This window comes from Setaria italica, chromosome VI (assembly GCF_000263155.2).
Source record: "Setaria italica strain Yugu1 chromosome VI, Setaria_italica_v2.0, whole genome shotgun sequence".
Lineage (NCBI taxonomy): Eukaryota > Viridiplantae > Streptophyta > Magnoliopsida > Poales > Poaceae > Setaria > Setaria italica.
In genome coordinates, this window is record NC_028455.1 from 23,497,780 (window position 1) to 23,519,139 (window position 21,360).

Genomic DNA, 21,360 nt, shown 5'->3' on the forward strand with positions numbered 1-21,360 from the left:
ACATGCCGTGCGCTACGGACTCTGAAAAACAGAAACGATCTAAGCCACTTGATGAACTCTCGCATGCATCAGGCTCCCTAAGACGTGCTCGCACACGAGCTCAAGTTATTGGAAGCAAAAACAGACCTGACACGACCCTGAACAAAGTAGGATTACCAACAAGACCCAGACTTGGATCCGGGCCAATCCCATGAACCTAGCTAAATGAGCTGCCACATTTTGCGTTAGTTTCTACTCGTTGCCTCGTCTAGGTGCAGTACATCGCCGGGTGACTGTTTCTCCTGAGATATCTCTAACTAGCAAGGTGCCCTGCAAATAGTCGCGGGTAGCTTGTTTTACATGAAGTAAATTTATTCAAATGATTTTATTTTGATTTTTTAATTCTCATTGTTTTGTCTACATTTGCCCAAGGTATCAACTTCTTTTATCATCATATTTTGTGGCACAAAATATATATTCATGACAAAAGGATATCTAAAAAATTGTTTGCGCCCAACCTCTCCGGCGTCCTCATTGCCAATGTCCTAATGTGGGTACCCTATGCTTGCTTTGCCACTTCAAGTGTATCTCCCAGTCATGGCTCGTGTTTGTGCTATGACCACGGCAAATGGTTGTACATGGACTACGGCCTTTTTTTTTACCCTAGATTACCCTAGGTTGTATAACCAAGCTTATATAATAATCTCAAGTAGTAAAAAATAGTCCACATTATAATCTAGAGTATATAATTATAATTTAGATTATATAATCTAAGTTCCCACATTATGATAGTCCTATCATAGCTATCCATACAAATTTATTTCATATCATAATATGATCTTTTACCAAACTGACCATTGAAATTGGTACCTTTGTTTTCTCTCTCCATTCGGCTTCCTTCTCCCCCTCTCCTTTCCCTAACCTGGCTAGATTCGGTAGGATTCTAGTTGTAATAGTACTATATTATTTTAGAAAAAGATTATTGTAATATGTATCTTAGTGATATTTTAGTATAATTTTAAATGAGTAGTCAAATATTTTTTTGATTCTCTCCAATATAGTTATTTTTATCCATTAACCTAGACCCAAAAATTTATCCATTATTTTTATCTCCTTAGATTCTTCTTCCTTCTTCGGTAACTAAGCTGCCCTGCAACTTTATTACTATAAATATTCTTGGAGCTCATATGGAGAGTCTAGGAGGTCTGGTTTGAGTTTCCAATCTTGTATGCTTTTCCTCTTCTCTGATGACACTTTGAACATCATCACCTTCTCTAATAGGATATTTAGTGCAATTTACATGGCCCGTCTTGTTGCCGAGGTTTAGTCTGTCGTAACTTTATTAGGGGCATCATGCTTCCCACCCAGCTAGAGATTGGACCATCCACCTTTTCTGGTATTCTATGGATGTGAATGAAATTATCTTGCATGCTTTCAATCCAGGATGGTAAATGCACCATTTTAGGGTCTGTTTGCAACGGAGGCTTTTCAAAGGAATTTTGAAGGAATTCCATTCCTGCGTTTTGCTGATGTCATGGTGCGTTTGGGATGGAGGAATGCAACTTCCCGTTCCTATGGAAAGTTTTGCTCTCCTTCACAGAACGCAGGACTCTAAACATCCACTCCAATGCAATTTTTTCGCTGAAGCCCGAGGTGAGCGAGAAGGAAGAGAGGGACTGGAGCTGTTGCCGAGTCTCTATGTTGCACGAAGCAGGAAGAAGCAGTTGAGCACTGCCGCCGGTGACCTGCTTCCGCACCGCCGTCCTCCAGAGCTGGCGAGCAGATTTCATCATGGCCTCCTAAGCTCCTTTGTTGGCCGTCTCTTCCCTCAATGAAGGCTTCTTGTGACATTGTGACGAGTAGGGGTGGGCCTACATGTATTCAAGAGTATTCAAGGGATTCAGTTGGATACCCATTATTTTTTTACAAACATTTGTATATATAGTCTATAACATGTATATATAAATTCTAAAAATACATATCATCTCACCAAGCTTACTAGCCCACTTCCAGTCCCTCCCGAAGGCCCAAACGTGGCCTAAATTTAGCTCAGAGGCCTCCAATCCTCCCAAGTCCTGACTCCCTCTCATTCGGTCGTTCGTCCCCGACGGCCCGACTCCCCGAATCCCGAACCGGTGAACCCTAGACCTAGACGGCCGGCGGCAGCAGGATCAAGCGGTGCCGCGGAGGGCAGATTCAGTAGGCCAGCGGCTGGAGGTGACGAGCACCATGGTGGAGCTTCGGAGCCGCGAAGGGCCGAGGGCGCCGGCCGTGGGGGCACCGGCCGCTAAGGCAGTGCGCAGCAGGCCGGCAAGCGACCGGCATCGAGGCAACTCAGCACGGCGGCAAGCAGCTCCTTATCCCATTCTCCCATCCTCCAGCACGGCAGCAGCAAGCCGGTCATTTTGTAGGACTGCCATTAGCTGAGTTGTGAATTTGTAAGTTAATATTGCTAAATTGACATCTTATTTCAACATGTTAGTGGCTGCAATTTAGAAATGTCTATGAATTTGTGTCAACCATGGCAGTGACTGTGAGGCAGTGATCATTACATGAAATAGTATCCTGAAACTTAAGTGATTTTATTTTTACATGAACAGATTCACAACTGATTTTAGTTCTTTATTGGATAGAGGTATGCCATAAACTAGGATTAGGACTGTTCAAAATTTTTTTACCCCGTTATCATTTTGAATACCAATGCTCCAAATCCTGGGCCCGCCCCTGTGGCGAGGCCAACGACTCGTGGCTGCTAATGTCTTCTCGGTCGCGCATTGGCTCGAGACAGTGCTGCTGCTCGAGGCTACAGACGATCAGAGAGAGAGAAGGAAGATGACTCATGGACCAGAGCAAAGGGATGGACAGGAGAACGATACGAGTGGATAAGGATGTTATGTTACGAACTATGGCTGGACTAAGACCATGGACTGTAGGTCCCGCATGTAAGCGAGAGTTGGAGGAGATAAAATACCTTATGCCATCGTGAATGCATCTGTTAATTGATCTGTAACTAAAGTATAAAAAGTGCAATCCATCTTGAATGATTTTCAGGTTTTCTGGTTCCTGTGTCTCAAATTCATCCATTCCAAGCGTCTCTTCCTGTCTATTTCCTGTATTTTTCCAATCCTGTTTTTGACCAATACCCCATTCTTATTCCTGCGTTTTTTTCCATTACTCTGTTTTGTATTCCTGCATTCCAAACAGCCCTTATATTTGCACAAAGTTTCCGTATAATCATTGTGTGTATTGCCAATCTGTTTTTTATTTTCCTCTGGATCTGTAAATGTTGGAAGCAAACAATCTCGCAGGGATGTCTTGGTAAAGACAATTAGTAATTGTAATTATAGGAGAATAATTTATTTTTTGAACGATTGCGTTATTTATGAAAGGAATCTGTTGTAAAATAAAATAGCAAAATTTGAGATTGAATCATTGCCAAATCTACAGTGGTGCTGCTGGCCATGGCCAATTGCTATTTCGAAGCAAAATCAAAACAAAAGGATGGCAAACGGCTTAAGGCACGTTCTAATGTTCCTTGTCTTGACATCTCTTTTAGGGTGTGTTTGGTTGCATGCACCACATGATACATGCATGGATGATCCTGGATGGGATGGTTCAACCAATTTACTTGTACCATATGGGATGATCCTGGATGGGATGGTTCAACCAATTTACTTGTACCATGTGGTTCACTCTAATTAGTAGAATAATATATTAAGTGGGATGGCCTCATCCTAGATGAGTTGGTCCAATTCACCCAACCAAACAAAATGATCATTATTATTTTGAATCATTTCATACATGAATCAAATGATACAACCAACCAAACACACCTTTAGACTCTGTTCGTATTACTCTGCCTTCGTCCAATCCTGCTTATTGCAGCCGCACACACAAATGCTGACCACGGCCACCCAGGCAAGCTGCACAGTGCTCCTGATCAAGCCGTCGATCGAGACAGAATATACTTGAACAGGCTGCTGGTCAGAGTAACATTCGACCATGTCAAGCGACTACTCCGGTTCTTCATCTTGCTTGATCGGCTTGATCTCGCTTGATCCGCTTTTTAAATAATATTGTTTTATTATTTGTGATTTTGTGGTGGCATACATACATTAGCACCTCGCAGTTAATTCGGCTTGGTCATCGTGGAGTCACGTGGAGATAGGCTTTCAAGTCACTCAACGCCTTCGATAAAATTTTGGACCAGCGCAACGCACCACCTTGCCCACGTGCACGCACAGGGATTCTACAGTCTACTCTGGATGAACTCCGCGAACTCCTCGCGGACCGGGAGGCCGTACTCGTGTACGTTGCGTAAGCCAAACATGTGAGGCTATCATGATAACAGACTTAAATCTCTGTAGCAGCTGAAATAATGGGGGAATTCGAGAGAAAAATTTTGTGCTTCCACTGCAAACCAACGTACTCATTGGAAATAGGAAGCACTTGTGTGCTATTATTTCTAGGGCTTATCATCTTTAATCATCTTTTCCTAATAAAACTTCTAGAAATGGAGCGCAAGAGATATTGATGAGATGAAAAGAAATCAAATATATAGCTGTATTTCCACACGGACTCTCTAGTTAAAATCTTTTCCATTAGATCATCAAAAATCAACCGCTCCATATATAGGCGACCACGCCTCTCCTCAGCGGCTGCAGCTGAGTGCTCTATGCTTCAGGACTGTTTACACAATATTATTGCCCTCTCAAATACTCCTGTCACTCGCCTGCTGAACCGATCCACGCCTGTCACTTCGAGCAATGCATACAAAACTCTCCACCAAGACGACCCTCCCGACCCGGATGCCAAGTTGCCAACCGCTTTTGGAACACCAAACTGCCTACCAAAGTTAAGTTCTTCCGATGGCTCCTCCATCCCAGTCGGCTTAATACTCGAGCTATTCTTTACCATAAGAATATTCGCACCCTTGAAGAATCCTTTTGCGAAGTTTGTCATGGTGAACTCGAGACTGCGGATCATATCTTCACGGTTTGTCCCATCGCTGTGGATGTTTGGCAAATGGCAACACCTTGGTATTTTGGTTCGCAATGGAAGCTACGCCATGCCTTGGATTTTCGGCACCGAGCTGTGTCCCTACCTGATCAAGTTCGCTTGGAGGTCATGGTGCTTTTTCTCTGGCAACTTTGGAAGGCCCGAAACAGCCTCATCTTAGACAAGAGGTCCTCTACTTCTACTGCGATCATTGGAAGAATCCTCCGTGACATTGACACTTCTTTTTTGAAATGGAAAGATTACCTTCCATTAATCACTGGCTCTAGGCCGGTCGCGTGACATTTACTCTTGGATGTGTATATTTGGGAATTGTAAGCCTTACTTGCGTGTTTGGCGTGATTTTATTTTTGCCTTGCTGTAATTCTTTCTGCCTCGTCTCCGGACTGAGAGCTCATGTTTAGGCAATATCTTGTATATTTGGTAGGTGTATGCATGTGGGGATTCATCATATTTTAATTCCGAAATTAATTATTATATAGTTGTATTGGATATTGACTGTTGGGTTGATCTAGACCTTTAGATCTTCATAAAATCCAATAGTGTATATTCTTATCTTTTTTCGATTATAATGTGGTAATTTCAGATCCTCTCGATGAACGTGATGGTTTCTTTTAACACTATTGTATTAAAATAACTAAGGTACCCCGTGCAAATAGCGTGGGTAGTTTTCATACTAACAATTTTGCTCTTGTTTTACATGAAATAAATTTATTCAATTGATCTTATTTCGATTTTTTAATTCTTATTGTTTTGTCTACATCATTTAGACCAAGGTACCAACTTCTTTTATTCACAACAATCCATGTGATGAACTAGGAACAAAATATATTAGTAATAGCAAAGATAGAATAGGAAAGTACAGGTCAAAAGTGGCTTCGATGTAATATTCACGTTTCCAGCACCGCGTTTGCACATACCCATCATAGAAAATTCGTCTTCGACATTCACTACAGAGATGCTTGCAACGAGCATCATCTATCTGCTCTCTTTCGAGCTTTGCGTTGACGTGACTGTCAACGTCCCGGCTCGTTTTCCACGGAAATTTGGCCACATATCCTTGACAGGAATCATCAACCATTGATTTTTGATGGAACATTGCAAGCTGCAACTGATGCGACCGAGTCCCCACTCGTGTTCCGTTTTTTGTCGCCACAGTTCATTACCCCCAATCCATTCAAATTAATCACCTACTTCCAAGAAAAAGAATTAAGCTCAGTCCACTCCTTGATAGTTGATACAAATCCTCCACACTACAACAAAGCAGCACAGGCGGCGGCGGCTGGAGGAGTGAGCGGATCAACTCCAATTGCACATGGCTTCAACGCCGCCGCTGCAGCTCGCGCTGCTCCTCCTCGTCGTGGCCTTGCCGGCGGCCATGTCCGCGTCGTGCGCCGGTGAGCACTTCCCATCAGGGAGGACCTACGTGACGTGCGAGGACCTCCCGTCCCTCGGCGCCGCGCTGCACTGGACCTACGACGCGTCCGTGCCCTCGCTGTCGCTGGCGTTCGTGGCCGCGCCGGCGGCGCCCGGCGGGTGGGTGGCGTGGGGCATCAACCCCAGCGGCGGCGGCATGGTCGGCGCGCAGGCGCTACTGGTGCTCGCGGGCGACGCCGCCACCTCCGCGGCGTCGGCCGTCAGGACCTACAACATCACCGGCTACGCGCCGCTCGGCAAGGCCTCGACGCCCATCGCGTTCCAGGCCACCGGCCTCGCCGCCGACGTGGGCGTTGGCGGGAAGGTCCGGTTGTACGCCACGCTGCGGCTGGACACGGGGATGAAGAAGGTGGTGAACCACGTGTGGCAGGTCGGGTCCTCCGTGACCAGAGGGGCGCCCGACATACACGCCATGGATGCTGAAAACCTCGCCGCCAGGGGCAAGTTGGTCCTCTCCGACGGGGCCGCGGCGAGCCCTCCCGCGCTCGCCGGCGGCCCGTCCAGCTCCGGCGAGGGTAGCGGCGATGGATCGCCCCCGTTAAGCAGGACGATCTCACGGGCGGCAGACACGGCCAGAGTCTCGGCGCCGGCACTCGTGCTACTCGCGTTGCTGGGTTTCTTGACGACGACGATGGTATTGGTAGCATAGCTGCTCCTGTAAACTACGTACATCATTGCATTTTTTGTGCCCTTTTGTTTATTTCTTTTTTGTCATGTTTCAGTTCTAGATGCATAGATCACAAAACAAATTCAACAGAATCCGTAGTCACATAAATAGTAAGAGCTAAAAGAAACTGCACTACTCTGTTTTGGAATTAGACTACTCTGTTTTCTACTCTGATCTGGACTTAAATCGATGATCAACAATCATTTACAGTAGTAGTTGTTATTTTCCATTTATCTTTGGCAGCTACTGATCACACTCTAGTTTTTCAACCAGCACGAGTGTTGAGCGCTTACTGCTCGGGGCATTACGGTCATCAGAGTTAAATATTGAGGCGATCATTGTTTGCATCATCCCTCTCCCTTTCTTTTACTCTGTTGTATGATTGCAAGCACTGTCTCCACTCAATTCTTGCAAATTGATAGGTTGGTCCAGTAGAGTACATTCCCATGGTTCCCCCAAAAAGTAGGAGAGAAAGACCAGCAGCTATCATACGCATTGGATCACGACGGCGGCTTTGCTGTGGAAAGCCCGGACCATAGATGCACGCCTATCACTAGTGCTCATGATTATGCATACAAGGTGCTTGATATCTGCAAAGCGCTTGCCGGACGACGGATAGAGGAGGTTGTGGCGGTCGGCATCAGGGTTCAGGGATTGTAGCATGATCGTCTTGGCCACTTCAGCAGCGGCGCGTAGTAATCTTAATTACTTGGTCCGTCAATGGCACAACAGGTTGCCATGACAAGGTGGTGACCACAACCACAACAGACGGCGACGCTTAGCCCAGGCGGTCAATCTGGCTTAGCAGATACAGTCGTGCAAGTGGATCGCTTCGTCCCCAGCGTGCTGTCGTTGTCCCTTTCGACTGATCGGGGTGCTTGGGCAAGTCTTGGCCTATTGCGCTCTGCATGGCATGAACGTTTGGACTATGGTAATGGCTATACATCGGATAGGTGTTGGAACATTTTTTGTTGCCTGAAGATTTCCCGTGTGCATCTATGGTATGAATTAATTCGACCTAATATCGGTTCGGTGGCCCAATGTGGGTGTCAGCCGAGCGTCGGTCTTCTACCGCTGGCCTGCTGCGATGTGCTATGCTGCTGCTTCAGTTTCTTTTTCCCTCCGTTACTTGTTTTCTTTTAGTCTATTTTCATTTTCTACTTATTTTTATTTTGACGGAATTAACCGGGGAGCCCCTACCTATTTCTTTTAGTCTATTTTCATTTTCTACTTATTTTTATTTTGACGGAATTAGCCGGGGAGCCCCTACCTATTTTTTTCATATATATAAAGATGGAATATGTACAGGCGTGTGATACACAGGAATTAAACCTAAAAGAAAAGGAAAATATACATTAGAGACTACTCAGCCAAACCAAGATGGAATCCCTGAACATCAAATTCACCTAACCAACTTCACCTCCTTCTCAAGCAAATGGCGCGATCTAGCAAACGAAAGAACTTCTCCATAAAAAATGATAGCATTTCTGTGGTACCAGATAGACCAGCAGGTATAATGATCACTTCCCTGCAAATCATATTTCCAAACTGCTGCCTAGCCTGTATAATCATGTCTAGTGAATCAAGAGAGGTATTCCAGTGAATTCACAAAAAAATCCAGCAAGCTTAACTGAAAGGGCAGTCAACGAATAAGTGGAACCTTGATCCTTCCGCACGTTCCACACATTGCACTCAAAAAGTTCCAAGAACATATGCTTGCGATGCAATATATTCGTGATCTACAAGGAATAGCTAGAAGAAGAATTTGTGTTTATTTTGTACCTTGGATTTTCACATCCATTTAAAGAGAGGCGATGCTAGCAATGATCCACGAAGTTTGCCATATGCTTTTTTAGACGTGAAGACAGTAGAGCTCCAAATATAGGTCCACTAATCAAAGTGTTGCTCAACAAGATTCAGCCCTTCAATCATCTCCTGGAGAACAGTCATCTGCGTTGAAGCCTCGGACGAGAGAGGCAACCAAAAATTCCTACCAATTGTATTGGACAGGAATGTTTTAACTGAGATATTTAGATTTCTGACAAAGGAGAAAAGTTGAGGGAATTTCTACTGAAGTATACCCAAGTCCCAAAGATCTTTCCAAAATACAAGAGAGTTGCCAAGGTTTTTGCAGGAGGCAATCATATGGAAGTTATCCGAGAGATTCATAAGATACCTCCACCAAAAAGAGCCTACATTATGCCTAGCATCAGGTGGCTTAAGGCAGTTCCATGTCAGGTGCGCAAAAGTGTTGACGGCAGTTAGTACATCAAGTTGTGAACCGCAAGCGCATGGATCCGTTGTAGGTTTTCCCTCAATCCATGGAATAAGAGATTTGCATGCTTAACTAAGCACTAATCTATATAACCAAAAGCTCTTTGTATAGGATAAGGTTATGCTAACAAAAAAACTAAGTAGTCTAGATCAAAGTAGATAGAGAGTAAAGGGTGCAAACAAGATAGGTCGAACGCTGGTCCTAGGGATATAGGATCATCTGAAGATGAAATCGCCATGCATGAAAGAACTAGATCTAAGTGTTATCATGAGTGGATGTGAACCATGCCCAAAACTTTTCCTCTCACATATTGTCACTACACAAGGGTCCTCAACTATCGGACAATAAGACCATGGCATGATGATACTTCTAGGTAGGCAATAAAGCAACCCAAAGTAGGGCTGGCCAGCCATTACATGAAAGAGCATAGTTAAGATATGATTGATAACAAATAGATCTTAAACAAGAGATTAAGCGATTACAAATAAAGATCTCCATACAACCCCGAGGTCAAACAAAGACTTTACCCCATGATCTTACACATGTTGACACAATTTGGGGTAAAGGATGCCATGTAGATCAGCTGAACCAAAGACGATGACGAATGGGAGCAGAAAAGCCCCAGGCGTCGGCCTAGGCACCTCCAAGCCGATTGGCTTGGGAGGTTTCTGCCTCCTCTGGTGCTTCGCTTCGCGTGGCCTCCTATAGATCCAATCTTCTCTCCGTTTCCCGACCTTATGGCGGCGGCGGATGATGTTTGCTTGGTGTTTCCTCTCCTCTCCAACTCCTCTTCATTGTAATCCATGAGAGGGTATTTATAGTCCTTCAGTAGTTAAATAGCACTAAAAGTGTATCAATAACGAGCGTGAACACCAAGGCAGGTTTGCCTTTTTGTAGAACTTATCCAAGAACTTGAGTAGCAAGGCTGTGTTCTGGGTTCTCACGTTCATAATTCCAAGGCCCCCTTCCTAGACCGACATCCATGCTTCCAGGCCACAAGTCAGCCATTTCCCTTAGTTATGCCACTTCCATTCCACAAGGAATGTTTTATACATTTGTCTACTTGGTCCAAGATTTTCTACTTATTTTCTTATTTTTTCTCTCTTATCGAAGCTGACCAACATCTTTTCTTTTTCTTTTTCTTTTTCTTTTTCTTTATCTTATTTCTTTTTCTATTTCCTGTTCGTTTTCTTTTCTTTTTCCTTTTCTTTTTCTTTCTCTTCTCTTCTCTATCTTATTTCTTTTATTTTCTTAATTTTGTATCATTTATCTTTGTTCTTATGTCTGAATCTTAGCAAATATATGTTTGTTCTTATGTCTGATCTTAGCAATTAAATATATGTTACTTTGTGGACTAAATTTTTCGCCTATGATAATAATTTTGTTTGCAACGTTCACACGTTTGTTCTCAATGTAAAACAGCTTATTCGCATGTGTAGCCATTTTTCACTTTTGTAGACTAATTTATTCTGGATGTTAAATTATTTGTACATTCTATTTAATATTTAGTTTGCAAAGAACAAACATTTATTCCTATTATTCAAGTTACACCGGTAAAAATGTTCTAGCTTCATACAATTTTTTAAAAAATTATCCAAACATATTTAATTGCAGTCTTATTTTTGGAATCTTGTCATAATAAGGGCATGTTTGGGATTGCTCTACTTCAGAAAAAATAGCTCCACCTCATCAACTCCACATTTCTTCAGCTCCACTATACCAACTCCAAAAAACATGGAGCTGGTCAATCTATTTGGCTGTCAATGTTACTCCAGCTCTACAAATTGTACGATTTGGTGGGAATAACCTGTCTTGCCCTGGTTGCATCTTCTAGAGAGAGCCAATGGGGATCTGTTTCGCTAGTTTTGACGACTAGTAGCAGTTCAATCGAACGAGGCCAAAGGTGACGGCAATGGCAGAAAGCGATGGGACACGCGAGGGAGAAGAAAGGGCGGACGAGCTCGTTCTCTTTTCCTTTGCGAAGTTACATCGGAAACTATGCAACTAGTGGTACTAGTGGGTAATTACTCCACAACTCCATGTGGATATTTGAATTGTTGTTTTCTAGAGCACCTCTTGAGAAGCTCAACAAAATCCCTAGAGTTGGCCCCAGATCTATATTTTTTCTGGAGCTTGAGTTGGTGGATCTAAAGGTGTTTGGCTAGGAGATTTAGGAGTGGAGCTGGAAAACATAAAGTGGAGCTATCCTAAAACATAGAGTGGAGCTATCCCAAATATTTTATTATTTACAAATGCTTCGTAATCCACAGCAATTAGATTTTAAGATTAGAAATTATTTATAATGCTTTTCTAAATAAAACAAAAGGCTTAAGTTAGGTTACTTAAGAAAATAATTGAGGATTAATCTTTTATGGGTAGATTAGTGTTGGCTTGCAACTTTATCATAACGATAAGTTGTATAGTCAGTGTTTCAAAAGGTTTTGCATATTCTAACTGTGGCATGCATCATATCGTAGAACCTGAAGCTCCTTAAGTGGATTTCGTGGAATTATCTGAATAACCCTAGGAATTCGAGGAGGTTGTTGAAGTTGTTCCTTTTGTTGAAGGATCTGCCGAAGGAACTAACTTTTTTGTGACCCAAGGCAAGCCGCAGAGCATCTACACATATTAATTTCAGAAATTCCTATTCATGTGTCAAAATTATTGGTTATTTCCTCTATATATGCATTAAGTCTAGGAGTTGATTGAAACCTTACTTTTATACATAATCCAACATTAAGTCTAGGAGTTGATTGAAACCTTACTTTTATACATAATCCAACCTCGTTCGTAGGACATCTTTACCACCTGTTTAGAATAATTAGTAATTATCCTATGCTTAGCAATGCTTAGCTTCACCTTGGAGTAACTTTTCTTGCTCAACAGCTTAATGCTTTCCCTTCATGGAAGCGATCCTGATGTATGGCTAAGATTCAAATCGTAGATGATTTGGGTTGTCCTGGGGACACTAGACGGACTACCAAATTTTGCATTATGAATAATGGCTGTCCCAACAGTGATTAGGCGCACTTCAGTTAGTTTAAGTCGGAAGATTTCGCCACAGTGATTTGGATTTTATTTAGTTTATTTGGATCTCAAAGATGAGATTGTATTTTTGGAACTAATCCAAAGTACTGATGAAATAATAGGCTTGGCCCATTCCAATTTCACAAATTCTAAATAAATCTCAAAGGCCCATGTGGACATGAGCAAGTGGTTGGAGTGGTGCAAACTTTTAGTCCCACATTGCTAGTGGAGGAGGAGGATGGCCAACTTAAATATGGAGGTTGTCTCCACTCCTCCAAGCTATATGTGTGGGGAGAAAAGGAAACCTCCACACGCGCGCGCTCGCTCACCTCGCCACGCCACGTCACGCCTCGCCGGGCCAGGCAGGGCAAATGCGGGTGTGCGACACCTGCATGAATGGTCTGCCAAAATCCAACCCCTCACCTTGTGGGGGTGCGCAGTTTCCTTTTGCCATGTGGGGCAGGGCGGGGTGAATGGCGCGGGTGTGCGACAGCTGCGTGAATGGTCCGCCGAAATCAGGCCCCTCGCCTTGCGGGGGCGCGCGGTTTCCTTTTGCTGTTTTATTTTTTGGTTACTTAGCCTTTAAGTCAGCAATATATATGAAAGCCTAATCAGTTTGGATCACGATCGCGACATGAGATCATGGGCTCTCCTATATATACAACCTATCGGCCTCTACCAAAAATCATCTAATCGAGCTAGGGTTTTTGCCTCTTCTCGCTGTTGCGCCACCACCGTAGTCTACTCTATCCCAAGTGCTGGCATGCACAGGTGAACGGGTGAGCAGGTCTCCAGAACCTCTTGCTCTTGTGATCCTGCACTGGGAGAGGGCGAATAAGGTTTTTGGGAAGCGCTCCGCACGACTACTCAAGGTCTTCACCATGGCTTGTCTTCCGTCCTAATCCAGCGGTACAACAGCTCATCATCTTCGGCGTCATCTACTGCACTCCATCCACAACACAGTTGTCGTTCCATCATCACCACTTGTCATCACGGCTGCACCCGTTGAGTTTGTACGCCGTGATCCGATCTGTTATTTCAGCATGTTTTCTGAGATAATCAAGTTGTGCTTGCTGTTGCCTAGTATGTTCGAGAATTGCATGCTAGGTTTTATTCTTATCATGATAAATCTAGTTCAAAAATTAATCATGCAGTTGTCTAATTTTTCATCAAGTACAAACTAAAGCTAACATAATATAATGTAACAAACTTAATTGGTCTAACTTTGCACCCCGAGGTGGTCACTAGCCCATCAGCTCGGCCTGGCCTGCTAACAATCTCTCTCTGTTCAATCTCTTTTATATTTTCTCTCTCACCAATTAATTTGTGCCTGATCTACTAACTCCCAGTTGATCCATGTGGAAATTTTTATATTTTTACATTTTTTTTCTATTTTGCAGAAATATATAGTCAGATGAAAAAATTGCAAATTTAGGCTATTGCCGCCAGCTGGGCCGGCGATAAGGCCTTACCACCGCCTCAGCCGGCGGTAAGGCCCTCCCGCCCAACCGTCAGCAGGCGCCGTAACTACCGCGTGCGATTCGAGGCACTGTCGCCGGCCCAGGCGGTGGTAAGGCCCTTACCGTCACCTCAGCTAGCGATAACACCCTTTCTGCCGCCTGGGCCGGCGACAGTCGCCCCTACAAAAGCTGCCCGCGCCCCTCCCCTCCCCCCACACCAGAGTGAGCGCTCGGCAGCGCGAGCTAGAGAAGAGAAAGAGGAAAGGAAGGAAGGAAAAAAAAGAAAGAGAGGAGAGGAGGAGGAGGGAAGAAAAAAAAAGAAAGAAAGGAGGAGGAGGAGGGAAGAGAGGAGGAGGAGGGGGGAGAGGGAAGGAATTTCTTCCGTCTTTCTCAGGTAAATCTTTTTAATCTCATAGTTTAGTTAAGTATAGTATAGTATAGTTAGTTTAGTTTAGTTTAGTTTAGATCTAGATTTAGAAATATTAGTGGATCTGAGATTTAGAAATATTAGTAGATCTAGATTTAGAAATAATAGTGGATCCAGATTTATGCTTAGAAACTTTTAGCTGTATTTAGATATAGGAAAATGTAGCTTAATTAGTATAACTGTATTTTAGGTAACAATATTAGATTTGTTTGTTCTGGTAAATGACTATGATAAACCTAGTTAGTAAATTATGATTTTTTGGTTAGGCATTCTAATATAGTTTTTCAGTAATAATATTGGATTTGTTTGTTCTGGTAAATCACTGTGATAAATGTAGTTAGTAAATTATGATTTTTTGGTTAGGTATTACAATATAGTTTTTCGGTACCGGTATTAGATTTATTTGTTGTGGTGCATGCCTATGATAAAATTAGTTAGTAAGCTTGGTTTAGTGTTACATAGTTGTTTGTATATTCAATTGAGGTTGTTATTCTAGTTAACTTATGTAGAATGCTGAGATTAATTTGGACCGCCCGTTTCATGTATGTTGCCAGGCATGTCGGATAGTGTAAATATTCAAGTGTACTATGGGCCCGGGGAGGTTAGATATGGTCTAGAAGGGGTAGATTTGAGTGGATTTCCCAATTTCACCAAGTGTGTTCCAAGAGCAAGAGAGAGAACTTGGGGGGGCATATGCAAGTGGCTTTGTAGGGACCTAGGTGTTGACAGAGATCAAGTGGATGTGTTTGTGAGGGTTGTAGTGAAAAGATGGCCCGACATAAACTTTTGGGAGTTGGTTCCGCTTGAAGGAACTCCGAGGTATCGGGCTTACATAAATGGTTTCATGAGAAGAGGTTTACCAATCATATGGTATGTCCAATTTTTCATGAAGGGTGGACCTAGCACTCATATTGAAGAATAAGTCGGAGGTGATGAAGTTAAAGTGGAAGAAGATGTGCAGAGTAATGCGGGTGGAAACGAAGAACTTGATTACGAAGAACAAGAAGGTGGAGATGCAGTACATCAACATCTCAGGAACCAAATGGAGAGGCTGATGAGGGGGAAGAAATTCCTGAGTTAGTAGAGCAGATGGAGATGGAAGGAGGGGAGGCCAATAGTGCCATGGATGAAGGCTCATCCAATGAGGAAGACGATTATCCTGTACCGCGAAATTGGTCAAATTAGGACCATTCCGCCCTACAGGTCAATGTTGGGGAAAATATTCCTTGGGAGTACTGGGAGAATGAGGTATACGTGGGGGCTTGTACCAAAGTGGGGATGAAGTGAAGGTGGCTATTAAGAGATCATCCACTTTGTGTTTGCAGTGTCAGTTTAGGGTGGAAAAGAGTAGCCCGAAGGTGTATGATGTCTGGTGTGTGCGAAATGATTGCCCATTCAGGGTGCATGCATACAAGGGCAAATGGAAGGATTACTGCGAGATGACCATAGTGGTTGAGCACCAATGCTTGGTGGCTGAATTGGAAGGAACACACTGCAACCTCACTACTAAATTTTTTGCTCAATACATGTACCCTCAGATAGTGGAGAATCCAAGCTTCGAGCCCAAGTCCATTATCTGTGCCATAGAGGAGAAGTTCAAGTACAAGATTAGCTACAACAAAGCTTACCGTGCTAAGCAGAAGGCGCTTGAGATGAAGTGGGGTACATTCGAAGCATCCTACGACAACCTCCCTGCCTTGTTGCACACCATTTGCTAGAGAAATCCTAGAAGCTTCTACTTCTACGACTTGAAAGCATATCCAGTTCTTCAGTTTCTAGGCAAACAGGTCCTACAACGATCATTCCTTGCGTTGGGTCCTTGCATTCAGGCTTTCCGGCTTTGTCGACCAGTCATTTGCATTGATGGCACATTTCTGACTGGAAGGTACAAAGGGACAATATTAATAGCTATTGGGACCGATGGCAACAATCAGGTGTTGCCGCTTGCGATCGCTTTTGTGGAGAAGGAGTCTGGAGATAGCTAGTACTGGTTCCTCGAGAGGGTGAAGAACATGATTGTGTTGGATGTCGAGGGGGTCTGTCTCATTCACGATCGGCACGAAGGCATTATACAAGCAATCAACGACCTACAGAATGGAAGTCAAGAGCATTTCAGGGCGCCGATATGGCCGAACTTGAAGAGTAGGTGGTGCATGAGGCATATGGGTGCGAACTTTCACAGCCAATTCAAGAACAAGACCCTAATGAAATTGTTCAAGTGCCTGTGTAGCCAGAATCAGGAGAAGAAGTTCAACCTACTGTGGAAGAAACATGAGGATCTCACAAATAAGAAATGTGAGGAACTAGCGAAGAGGATGGTCAATAGTGAGGCCGACCAATCTGTGTCTCTGGAGGACGTCGGGCTCGACGGTCCAAATGTTAGGCGAAGACGGGGAAGATCCATCAAGACCTTCTCACAGTGGATTGAGAATGAATCGAAGGAAAAGTGGGCATTACTCTTTGATGACGGAGGTGCACGGTGGGGTATAATGATGACAAACTTGGCTGAGGTTTACAATTGGGTCCTGCACATTGTTCGTGGCCTGCCCCTTGTTGGTATTATGGAATTTTACCTTTACCGCACCATGAAGTATTTCAGGGAAAGGTATCAATTGGCTGATAACTCAATGCACAACAACCACATAATATTTGGGTACAAGATGACATAGTACATGGAGGAAGCAATTAAGAAAGCTCATTTGCATCGTGTGAAATAAGTGGGAGCCGTGGAACGCCAGTTCGAAGTTATTTGCAGGGACAAAGTTCGAATGGGCGGGAGGCGCGAGAGACACACACATGAGTGCATCCTCAGGAATGAAGGGTGTGTTTGCTCTTGCCACAAGCCAAGGTTGCTTCACAGGCCTTACACCCATGTCATTGCTGCATGCTTCGAGGCGGGGGAGGCTCGTGCCCCGCATGGCCTGTCTTCGCTATGCTATCAGGACATGGCGTACTAGAGGATGAGGAAGCTAGTAGTCTACGACATCCATGTCGAGGACTACGCGTTTCACCATGTGATGAGGCAGTTCGGGCTGTACCAGCACTCCCCGCTTCCGGCAACGTCCGCCGTTCCGGCTTCCGTTCACAGGTACAATCCAGCATTTTCATTCTCCTTGCATTAAGAATTTTTCATTTATGTAACTCATATAACGATGGTTCCATTAGGGCTAGCCGTCAGGGTGGTGGTGGTGGTGGGCCTGGAGTCCTATGGGCTCCGAGGATGGTTCCTTGGGTCACCCTGTGGGCAACCGCATTAGACAAGGTGGTCCAGGAGGCCCGGGCACACGACGTTGATGCTTTCGCAGTGTACCTTCGCTGGTTCTTACTGAGGACCAGGATGTGGGTCCTGTTCGTTCCGGCCGAGCCACCAACGGAGACCGCTCCAGTCACGTAGACGTACCCTCGCACGAGAGACGTCAGCTACGACCACGCTGTAAGCTACTGTAATTTTTGTTGTTACTAAACTTGCATCATTTGGTGTGACTAACTTCAAATTTTTTCGCTCCCCAACAGTTCGACATTATTGGGGATTTGGACACACAGCTGACGTACGGCATCGAGCACTTCGACGTGTTGAATGCCGTTCAGCACCGTTCGTTGCTTACGAGGGCTAGAGACATCCGCAGGAGGTTTATCAGTGCCGTCAGCTGCCGTGGCGGGCACAGGGATGTCTTCCTTCCACCACGAGCTCCCTACCGCTGTGCGCCCTCTCCAGCTCCTACACAGCAGGCTGGTACGTCCTCTCACCCGCCCGTTCGTCCGCCAGCAGCCGGGACATCCTACGCCACACCACCACCACCACCACCACCACCACCGTCTTGTCACTCCACAGCAGGTCTGTCCACCGTCCCGCAGAACGTTCCGCGGAATGTCTTGCTACCTACCTCGCAGATGCAATCCGCATGGTCCTCTTGTCCATCTTCAGCTGCACCGGAGATACGACTAGCAGGTGCGTGATGCATACATTGTGTATACTCCATTTTAAGTACGCAACGAAACTAACAAAACCATTTCCTTTGTGATTATAACAGGCTACACAGACTAGGGATGGGTTTAGGAGGACACAGATGATGAGGCAGCGAGATCCAGCGGCCAGGCTTGGTTCGATGAGCTTTTTAGAGTGGACCTCGACCTGCTCGATCCCTCCCAGCTGGCAGACGCCCCGCAGGGTCCTACACAGGGTGCGACCCAGTACCTCGGGACAACACAGGGTCCTACACAGGGCGCGACCTAGTACCTCGTGACACCACCTGCGGAGGGAGCGGGAGGACGTCCGACTCGCAACGTTCACGTGCCAGAGCCCTGGACGTACGACTGGCAGCAGACTAGAGTAGCACAACAGGTAGCGAGGTGTGGTCGTGGTGCCGGCGAGCTTCGTTTCAAGCGAGGACGCATTTAGTGCGTAGGACGACTTGTTATTTTTTTTATCATTTGTAGGATTATGATGTGTACGATTATCTTTATGTGCAAGGAATGCTCTATCTAGATAAGAAGTTAAATGCTTTTCATTGTTCGCGTGCGCTCACTATACAAGTCTAAACATTTCCTAATTAAGAATTAAAGCACACAATTAAAATAATCGATCAGTACGAATGAAAATTGTGCAGCAAATAACGGAGTACATGACCTAAGTACAACACAATGAAAGGTCCAACAGTACACAATATTATCCATGAATAAACCATGGACACACAATGAAAGGTCCAACCACACACAACGGAGTACTAGCCAATAACAGAGCCTACTGAGTACAACGAGGCCACTTTTCCTTCCTCAGGGCATCGGGGTTTTCCTCGATCGCTGCTTTCGCTCGGCGTGCACACTCAAGCTTCCTCTCCCTCTCCTCCCTCTCCGCAGCAAGACACCTCCTTTCCTCCTCTTCCTTGTGCTCCTCCTCTACAACCTCCTCTCTGAGCCTCTTCTCCATCCTCTCCTTGTTCTCTGCCGCCCAACGCAACATGTACTGCATCTCCTCTTTGTCCTCAGGCTTCATCTTAGTGTCAATCCACTGCTCAAAATCACAGAGCGGTGGAGGGGTCTGCAACAAACGGAATAGTTACAAAACAAAAAAAAATGCAGGATGTCATAGGATAGTAAAAAAATTAACAAACAGCATCAAATACTCACCATCTTGTTGATCCGGTGCTGACGAAACGTAGGCTCAAATTGAAAGTTAGAAAAAATCCAATATCTCTACCAATACGTGTCCTCTTCATCGGACTTGGCTACCTTACTAGGATCGCCACAAAAGCACATGGGCACTCGAACACCACTAGGAAGAGGCAAAGGGTTGAAGGTATTTCCGCTCAATGAAACACCACTCCATCTTTACCATTTTTATTGTAAGAACCGGAAGCAACTAAGATTAAATCATATGACTAGCAGTTTACGTAATAACGTGTACTGAGATTACCTTGGTTTCCTAGCTTTTCCACGCCTTGGCATCCTATGGTTGTATAATAAAAATATTAAAATTTCATGAAACTATACTACTAAATACTTCTAGATCTAAATACTAAACTATGAACTAAAAACCGAATCTACTATACTAACTAAGCTACATTTTTAACATCTAAAACCACACAACATATCTGTAGATCTAAATACTAAACTATGAACTAAATATCGAATCTATTGTACAAGCTAAGCTAGATTTTTAGCATCTAAAAGCACAAGATATTTTTAGATCTATACTACGACATTGAAAAACTTACCTGATGACTAGGAGGCTTCTTCCCTTCTTTCCTCTCTTTGTTTCTTCCTTCCCTTCCTTCTCTCCCTCTCTGGTTCCTCTAAAAAACAACAGGTCTGGCTCAAGAGTTGGGAGGCTTGAGGCCTGGTTGGGGGGGTGGGGGAGGTTTATAGGGGGAACCTCCGCCAGCCCAGGTGGCGGTAAGGGGCCTTATTGCCGGCCCAGGCGGCGGGTGCACTGGTCGTATTGCAGCGGTGCAGGAGGCCAGGTCCTTACCACCGGCCCAGGCGGTGGTAGGGCTTTATTGCCAGCCCAGGCGGCAGTAAGGACATGCGCCCGCGGTGTCGGCGCCTTACCGCCGGCTGAGGTGGCTGTAAGGCCTTATTGCCGGCCCAGCCAGCGGCAATAGCCTAGATTTGTAATTTTTTTCATTCGACTATATATTTCTGCAAAATCAAAAAAAATACATAAAATTAAAATAAATTCATCAATGCGACACACACAGACTAGCTCAAGCTTCTCCCTGTTCTTTCACGCGAGCCCATCAACCATGTGATCCAGCCTAGCTCCCTTCATGAGCAAGTCAGCCCAGCGTGCACGGCAACTAGCTCACAGGGCCTGTTGACCCGCACGCATGCACCAGCCCAGCTCGGCCTGCATTGTGGATCAGCCCAACGCACGCCTCCATCTCCTTCCTGTTCCCCTTTCTCCTTCGTGCGCACGGTGCTGCTCTGCTGCTTTTCCACTTGCCGGTGCTGCTGCTCTCCGTTCTGTCATGCTGAATGGCCCACCGCGGCCTCACGTGGTTCGCACGCTAGTGCGCCATGACCAAGTAGGTCCCCTTGTTGGAATATGAGGTAGGCTACGCTAGCGCAAAATAAAAATCTTCTACCACGTAAACCAGGAATAACTGCTGTTATAGATGACGGGATTAACACTCGACGCACAGGTGCGGAAGTTCTAGATACGCATCGGGGCAGCAAAGTTGATCTCACATCGACGCAGTGTTGTCGAACACGTTGACGTCGAGCAGCTCCTCAGCAGCTCATCCACGTGCAGCAGACTCCCTTCTCGTGCTGCGGCTTGTCAGGCTCGTTGTCAGCTCGTCAGGTTCCTCGTCGAAACTCTCGTGCAGCGGCTCATCCAAGTGCTGCAGATGCAACACCTCCAAGGTATTCACACGTGTGGGGAGGAAGCGTCGCAAGCTAAACTGCTAGGTCCGCGAGTTGCAACAAGGCGAGGGCGTGGGAGGCGCGGTTGCTGCTGGTGCGAAAATGATGAAACCCTAGGGCACCCCCCACCCCTCAATATATAGAGGTTCCTAATGGGCCTCTAGGTCTAAGGCCCATTAGTACTCCTAAACCTGATCTAATTCAGATC

The 21,360-nt window shown here is 45.1% G+C and overlaps 1 protein-coding gene across 1 annotated transcript; it reads left to right on the forward strand.

Moving 5' to 3' along the window:
- Positions 1–6,004: 6,004 nt before the first annotated feature.
- On the forward strand, positions 6,005–7,328 carry LOC101763837 (auxin-induced in root cultures protein 12). Its single transcript, XM_004973282.2, has one exon. It carries the CDS (start codon positions 6,311–6,313, stop codon positions 7,079–7,081), a length of 771 nt encoding a protein of 256 aa, XP_004973339.1. The 5' UTR covers positions 6,005–6,310; the 3' UTR covers positions 7,082–7,328.
- The last annotated feature ends 14,032 nt before the right edge of the window (positions 7,329–21,360 follow it).